This window comes from Littorina saxatilis, linkage group LG7 (genome assembly GCF_037325665.1).
Source record: "Littorina saxatilis isolate snail1 linkage group LG7, US_GU_Lsax_2.0, whole genome shotgun sequence".
Lineage (NCBI taxonomy): Eukaryota > Metazoa > Mollusca > Gastropoda > Littorinimorpha > Littorinidae > Littorina > Littorina saxatilis.
The window spans coordinates 41,268,048-41,275,910 of NC_090251.1; the positions used below are offsets into that span (position 1 = coordinate 41,268,048).

Genomic DNA, 7,863 nt, shown 5'->3' on the forward strand with positions numbered 1-7,863 from the left:
ATTGACAATTTTTACGTTAACACGTAATAACTTTTGTCGAAGCTCAACATGGCGGATTGTTTGACACAATGTTCGACCCGACAGCTGAAAAGTAGAGTTTTGCGGCTGTATATCACCCCTGACAGTCCCAACATGAATAAGACCTTGTTCATGTTGTTTTTGTGTATGGGGATCGGCTTTGCTTGTCTTGTTACCTACATGCCAAAGTTGATTCTGTTCATGGTTCCGGTATCCAACGGTTGGCTCGCCTCAAGCGGCTCCAGTTTCCCCAACCATGGAACATCTGTTATGCTTCGTGTACGGCAGAAAATACCGATTGATCACGGTAAGTAGTCAAAAAACACGTAATTGAATAAATTCAACACTGTTTTCTTGACTGGTGGTGTTATGTAAGCGTTTGAAGTTGGAAGTTGGAACATTCGATTGCACCCTCGGTCTGGCGAACTTAGTTGGAACTAACGAGTAACGTGATGCATGCAATGAACAGTGTCTGTGATGGCGCTAATAATTTTCAAACTGGTACACAAACTTTTATGATGAAAACTATCCACACAAAAAAGTTAGGCTGGTCATTGGAATCAGTAAGAGTCCAACTCAGAGTACTGGTTTTGTTGTTTTACCAGCGAAAAAAATGGTAGTTCTAAGTCAAAATCAACAGGTAGGTATAAATTATAAATATAACTTATTAACTTATAGCCTAGTATATATACCGACAGCCAATTATTTTCCGGTATTTTTTCATTCCAACCAGCAAAATACCGGTAATTACCGGTTAACGCCAATACTGAATGAATGAATGTTAAGTTAAGCCTTAAGGAAATTGTTGGCAAGTTTTGGTAACACTAACAGCTGTTAACCATTTCTAATAAGGTCTGCATAATCGCCCTCACGAAGCAAGCATTTTTTATAGTAGTACAGTAGACTCTGAGACAGACAATGGACACACACCCAATAAAAAGGTTCAGGTTTTGCAATTTGCTATTCTAACTAAGTTATCTGTTTTCAGAAGTAAAAAAGGAAGCGGCATCTGCACTCAATGTGGCTCTAGACCTGCAAGAGCAAGGAAAGACTGAACGCGCCATGAAAATCTTCCTACACGCACTAGCTCTTGACCCATCCCATGTTGACATCCTCACAGCCTATGGTGAATTCCTTGAGCTTCACATGCACGACGTGATGCGAGCAGACCACTACTACCAGATTGCCCTGGCCATCAGCCCGGAGCACAGAAAAGCATTGATCAACCGGCAGCGTACCAACCCAATTGTGGAGGAGATTGACCAGAAGCGTTTCAACAGGATTGATCAAAAGCGCACCCTCTTCTACACAGTGCCTTCCCACTCACCGGCCCTCAGACGAGCTAAGAAGGAGGCGTACTTTGCCCACATTTACCACAGCAATGCCATCGAGGGAAACACGCTCACCCTGATGCAGACACGGGCCATCATCGAGACGCGGACAGCTGTAGCAGGGAAAAGCCTGTTCGAGCAGAATGAGGTTCTGGGCCTGGATGCTGCTCTCAGCTACATGAACAGCACCTTGGTTGGCAGTGTAAGGAGATTTTCAATACTTTGAGTTTGAGTATGTTCTTTGTGTGATTAATGAATTTATAAAACTTACAATGATGCAAGATATTGGGGGTCAGGAAGAACTTCATCTGGAGCTTTTCAGGTGTGTGTGAGTGTGTGTGTGCGTATGTGTGTGTGTGTGTGTGTGTGTGCGTGCGTGTGTGAATTTAAAAAATGTAAAGCAGGGAATTCGTAAATTGTACAAGTTTACTTCAGTACATTTGAATTGGCATTGTGTAAAGATTTGTTTATTTGGATCTTGTATTTAGTGAGGCACTAGATTTGCACCATAGAAATACTCATTATTTTATTTTTGTGATTATTACAGTACTCTTTCGCGTAACCCAAGTGAAGTTATGAAGTGGATACATACAGTGATACATGGTGCACATTTGTTTTAACGTAGAGTCTGGTGGTAATATTACTAACATACTGCATGGTTTATTCTGCAATCAAAAAACAAGAAAGGTAGGTTGTTGGAACGTTTGTTATTGACAAAACAATACATTTACAGATATTTCGACCCAACGGTCTTTTAAGTGAACAGACAAACACTTTTGTCTCAAACCGTTGGGTTGAAATATCTGTGGAATGTATTGTTTTGTCAATAACAAACGTTCCAACAACCTACCTTTCTTGTTTTCTGATTCTGAATTTTGGAACGTTGGCAGTCTCTTTGTTTTTGGATTTATTCTGCAATCTTTTTTCAATGGCAAGTATTCATTTTGATTTTCACAATTTCAGGCTGGCCGCTTGACTCTTCAGGATATCCTCGACATTCACCTTCGTGTTCTGGGCTACGTTGACCCTCCACAGGCAGGTCGCTTCCGCACGACGCAAGTGTTTGTTGGGGAATTCACCCCTCCACCTCCTGTCGATGTTCCACTGCTGATGGATGAGTTTCTCATGTGGCTGAACTCTGAGGAAGCACACAACATGCATCCAATTGAGTTTGCTGCTTTAGCTCACTACAAGCTGGTGGTTATTCACCCGTTTTATGATGGAAACGGAAGAACTTCTCGCCTGCTCATGAATCTCATTCTCATGCAGGCAGGCTACCCCCCTGTGGCAATTCGGGTGGAAGATCGACTGCGGTACTATGAAACTTTGGAACAGGGTAACAACGGTGACATTCGTCCATTCATTCGTTTCATTGCTGAAAGCACTGAGAGGACTTTGGATGAATATCTCTTAGCCACTATGGAAAACACAGATCATTCTTTGCAACAAGCGTCTGAGCGAGACGGGAAGAACACTTCAGGACAACAGAGAATTATTTATATAGAGAATGAAGAAGACTAGGAATAGAATATCTATGTGCTGAATAGGTTTATCATATTCATATTAATATAAATATATAATATGCTTGTAGTTTTATCACACTAACAAGGGTAAACTTTCATTTAATTTAATGGAAAGTAAAGAGATATCTTATTTGGGTATTCAATAGAGGTGGTCTTCACTGTTCCAAATCTTGACAATGATAGCGATTACACCGAGGCTAATGGTGCCAAAAGTCATCAAAAAAAGAAAATATAATAGAAAGAGGTGGGTGAGGAGGTATGGGTATGCACAAGTTCTAATCTTGGAAATATGAACATGTAAAGTGTGCATAGAATCTAAATCTGTCAAGAATCTAAATCTGCAATAAGTTAAGTAGTTTCAGAACTTTCACTTCCAGTAATTGAAAAAAAAAGAAAAAGATTTCACTATGCATGTAGGCTTTACGTAGTTACACCATTCATGGGTTTAGGTCATCAGAAGCATCATTCAAATTCATTCATATATAGTGACCCTTGAAGGCTTGTATTTGTAACTATATCTCAGGTAATTGTGTTAAACAGATTTCCAAGAGGCTGAATCTCAGTGTTTTAACAGTTTGGATAGTTAAAAGGTCAATGAAATTCTATGTTTCGGATTCCCCGACTGACTATTTTTTCCTCGTGACCCCAGAACTTTCTTTTCACTCTTCAAAAAAAAAAATTTAAAACATGACACAACTTAATTTTGTAGACTTAACAAAGAAAGTTGCTCTTCTCCAACATCCAGCGAACACAGCTCGTATGAATTGCAGCCAATAAAAAGACACATGCCGCTGTGTCAATAAAAATCAAACTTGAATCACCCCCAAAAGTATATCTACTGACCCTCACAATTTTTTGTTTGGCCGTGTCATCGAAAACGAATATTTGTGTGTGTGTGTGTGTGTGGTCATTATAAATAAAAACAAAGGGATATTGAAATAAATAAATTTTACTGTTAGTAAGTATTTCTGACATTTTACAGCTTTTTAAATTTATTTTTTATCTGTTTACTGTTTTAATTTTCTTAGTTATGTTATGTACAGATCTATAACAAGGATTGTAGTAGCAGTACGTTGTAACTTCAACTATTTTACTAGAGACAAAAAATGAAGTTGAAAACAGGAAATGAAATCAGCAACTTGTCATCCCAACTGCTTGATGTTTCCTCTGATAGATGATTTTCTTATTTTCTTACTATAGTGAACCCCCCCCCCCCCCCCCCACCCCCCCCTTTTAAGACATCCCCCCGAATTTGACTTCATCCTTTTTAAAACTTTGATTTTACGATTTTCTGTTCATACCATCTGTTAATTTACCCCGATTTTAAGACTTTTAAAGACCTGAATGTCTCAGAATTTTAAAGGTGGCCCTCAACTGTACTGTCAAGATATAACTGGGTTTTTTTTTTACTTGGTTTGATGGTTAGTGTGACAGAGTGATTAGGATTTTTGAGAGCTCAGTATTCCTACTTGAAAATCGCCAGTGTGATCACTGAGGTAGAACAACTGTTCACCTTTTTTCTTTCGTTGATAATGTTAAAATACTATTTTGACATGTCCATATCTTTAGGAAGTGCAATATTATAAACCTATATTATTTGGTATTCATTTGACAATAAAGCTGTTTGCCTACCTTGCGATTACGAGTAAAAAAAATTTGATTCTGAGGCATGTACAAAGGCAAAATATATAAGCCCTTTTCTTTCAATCAATATTGATCTATCTTTTTATGTGTAACTGTACTTTAATAATTACCTGTCAACATTGTGTCTGTGTGATGGTTTAGTGTTTTTTGTTTTGTTTTGTTTTCTTATCAATCTATTGAACTAAAAGGATATTCTACACATGAAAAAGAGTGAGTTTATTTTACATAGGAATTGCTTAGAACTCTTTTTTTTTTATTAACTCTTTGCCCCCTCATTGTGAGAATGTGATTTTGGGGGGTGAGAATTATACGTAAAAGAAGATGAAAGTGTTGTTGACTGTGAAATTGTTACATGTAATACTGATCTGCTATTATTGTTGTTTTTGTTTATTGTGTTGTTTTCTTTTTCTTTAGTGAGTTGCATACATTTGGTGTTTTTACATTTAGTCAAGTTTTGACTAAATGTTTTAACATAGAGGGGGGAATCGAGACGAGGGTCGTGGTGTATGTGTGTGTGTGTGTGTCTGTGTGTGTGTCTGTGTGTGTGTGTAGAGCGATTCAGACTAAACTACTGGGCCGATCTTTATGAAATTTGACATGAAAGTTCCTGGGTATGATATCCCCGGACGTTTTTTTAATTTTTTCGATAAATACCTTTGATGACGTCATATCCGGCTTTTTGTAAAAGTTGAGGCGGCACTGTCACACCCTCATTTTTCAATTAAATTGATTGAAATTTTGGCAAAGCAATCTTCGACGAAGGCCGGGGTTTGGTATTGCATTTCAGCTTGGTGGCTTAAAAACTAATGAGTGAGTTTGGTCATTAAAAATCGGAAACTTGTAATTAAAATTATTTTTTTATTAAACGATCCAAAATCAATTTCATCTTATTCTTCGTCATTTTCTGATTCCAAAAACATATACATATGTTATATTTGGATTAAAAACAATCTCTGAAAATTAAAAATATAAAAATTATGATCAAAATTAAATTTCCGAAATCGATTTAAAAACTATTTCATCTAATTCCTTGTCGGTTCCTGATTATAAAAACATATAGATATGATATGTTTGGATTAAAAACATGCTCAGAAAGTTAAAACGAAGAGAGGTACAGTAAAGCGTGCTATGAAGCACAGCGCAACCGCTGCCGCGCCAAACAGGCTCATCACTTTCACTGCCTTTTGCACTAGCGGCAGACTACGTTCAGTTTCATTCTGTGAGTTCCACAGCTTGACTAAATGTAGTAATTTCGTCTTACGCGACTTGTTTTCTTTCTGTTGAAGTGCTTTATAATGTCGCCCTTTAATGATTATGTCAGCATTGTTGCTTCTGCCCTGCCACTGTGACTGAAAGAATGATGATTTAATTAAACACAAATTGCTGAGAGTTGCCAATTGCTCTGGTAAACAATCAAAAATACCACTGAAAAAGATTGTACAGTAATGACTTCAAAATAATTGGTATTGAATGTCCATGTGTACATGGCTTTTTATTTTGTCTCAAGCTGTGAAGGCTAAAAATGATTGATCAATAATTTAAGTCTTGTCATGTCCACATTAGATCTACAGTATTACACAGTACTAGTCTTAGATTTGTTATTGTGGTGAGCTAGAAGCAGGAATGCTGGAAAAATGTTGTCAGTACATGTACCTAGATTCTCTCCCCTTTGCCTCAACATTTTGTTGCCAACCCTGTGATTTTTCTTATATCGATCTAATTTGATTTTGTTTTGTTTATATACTGTATCAGTTGTAAAATCTAGGTCTGTTCTTTAGTTCCAATGTTCACGATTAATCATGGTGACCTTGCTTTCTATGTGCAGGAAATTGTAAGAATTGTATGTTTTGACAAGTGTTTGTTGACACAGAACTGAGTGCCATAGCATCTTCAATGTCTGTTTGATGTTTTGTTTATCTCTTATGACAGTGGGTCCCCCCTTTTAAGATTACATTTTTTTTTGAAATTCAGGTCTCAGGGAGGTAAATTTACTGAGGTTATGAATAGAAAATCTGATAAGGTTTTAATTTGGAGGGTCCCAAAGGAAAGGTTCCATTGTATGTTCACATCTCTATCTCAAGTAAAGGTTCCATTGTATGTTCACATCTCTATCTCAAGTACAGGTTCCATTGTATGTTCACATCTCTATCTCAAGTCCAAGTACAAACAAAAGAAGTGTAAAGTGTTGTTGATATGGGGAGGACAGTTTTTGTATTCTACAGTGGTACCTGTCTGTGGCCCAATTGATGAAAGGACACCTACCAACAAAGGAAACTCTGTTGTCTCTTTGTCGATTTCCACGACACAAATATATACCTGTCGTGATAGGCTGGGCCCAAAGGTGTCCTTTTGATGCAGGTACCACAGCACAGTACCAAGATGACCTGATGAGATCTAAAGGATCTATTCACACTTGAACCTTTACCGGATCAAGCTTTGGACTACGCAGTCCGGATGATGTGGGTCGTGTATGGCCCATACTTTCTTAAGAAGGATTCAACGTAAAAAGTATGGGTCGTACCCGACCCACGTCATCTGAATAGGGATAAACTCTTTACCGCCTCTTTGCAGAGTATGGGTTGTACATGTCCCACACCATCCGAATAGGGAAAAATACTTTAAAATGCCTTCTTTAATTCCATATGGGTCGCCCACGACCCACAACATCCGGACTGTGTTGTTTAAATGACATCATTGTTTAGATAATCCTTTAAAGATTGGTCGATAGGAAAGTTCTATGGTGTTTAAGGATTACACGAAGTCTCAATCCAAAACTCCCCATAGGTTTAGAGATACATCCACTTTTGTGATGCTCTGAGTCATCCACGACCCAGGAAGCATGGTGAAGGTTAAACAAATGTCTCAAAAATACATATCTCTTATGTAATGTAAATAGTTGTCTCTAATTTATGTTACAGTGCTGGATTAGCTATTGGTTAAAATGATGAGGCAGTTTTGTCTGTGATGCTCAAATGATGGGTAAAGGTTATGTGTGAGAGGAGCAAAATGATTGGTAACATTTTAAAATCATGTTACAGCGTGTGGTAGCAAGTGGGGGTAGGAGAGTTTGCTGAGAGATGGATGTATGAGAGAGAAAGAGTTTGTGTGTGTCTGTGTGCTTTGAGAGAGAGCGAATGTAGCAGAATGAACAGACATACATTTTTATGTGCAATATTTCTTTACTTACGTTTAAATCCTTGAACATTTTGTGATGCGGAAAATTAAAAAGAATATAACCGATGAAGTATCCAGACACAAGACTGACTCTGTTAAAACTGTGATATCACATTGAACTGTATAATTATTTGCCTTGTTGATGAAACGAATACCATTATCTCCACTAACCA

At 37.7% G+C, this 7,863-nt stretch overlaps 1 protein-coding gene across 2 annotated transcripts; it reads left to right on the top strand.

Moving 5' to 3' along the window:
• The first annotated feature begins 14 nt into the window (after window positions 1-14).
• Window positions 15-7,863, top strand: LOC138971463 (protein adenylyltransferase FICD-like). Of its 2 annotated transcripts, XR_011457261.1 has the most exons (4): window positions 15-325; window positions 1,007-1,551; window positions 2,313-6,565; window positions 6,640-7,863. XR_011457261.1 is itself a non-coding variant. In XM_070344196.1 (3 exons), the coding sequence occupies exons 1-3, from the start codon at window positions 49-51 to the stop codon at window positions 2,868-2,870; spliced, it is 1,380 nt and encodes a 459-aa protein (XP_070200297.1). In that variant the 5' UTR covers window positions 15-48; the 3' UTR covers window positions 2,871-7,863. The 2 variants fall into 2 exon arrangements, 1 of the variants encoding a protein (XP_070200297.1); XM_070344196.1 differs by having other exon boundaries at window positions 2,313-7,863.

What these genes read in the sequence shown, in the direction of transcription:
- LOC138971463 (XM_070344196.1), top strand. Translation starts at nt 49, where the DNA reads ATGGCGGATTGTTTGACACAATGTTCGACCCGACAGCTGAAAAGTAGA. An exon ending in GAAAATACCGATTGATCACG is followed by an intron (nt 326 to 1,006) that starts GTAAGTAGTCAA and finishes ATCTGTTTTCAG; the next exon opens with AAGTAAAAAAGGAAGCGGCA. An exon ending in ACAGCACCTTGGTTGGCAGT is followed by an intron (nt 1,552 to 2,312) that starts GTAAGGAGATTT and finishes TCACAATTTCAG; the next exon opens with GCTGGCCGCTTGACTCTTCA.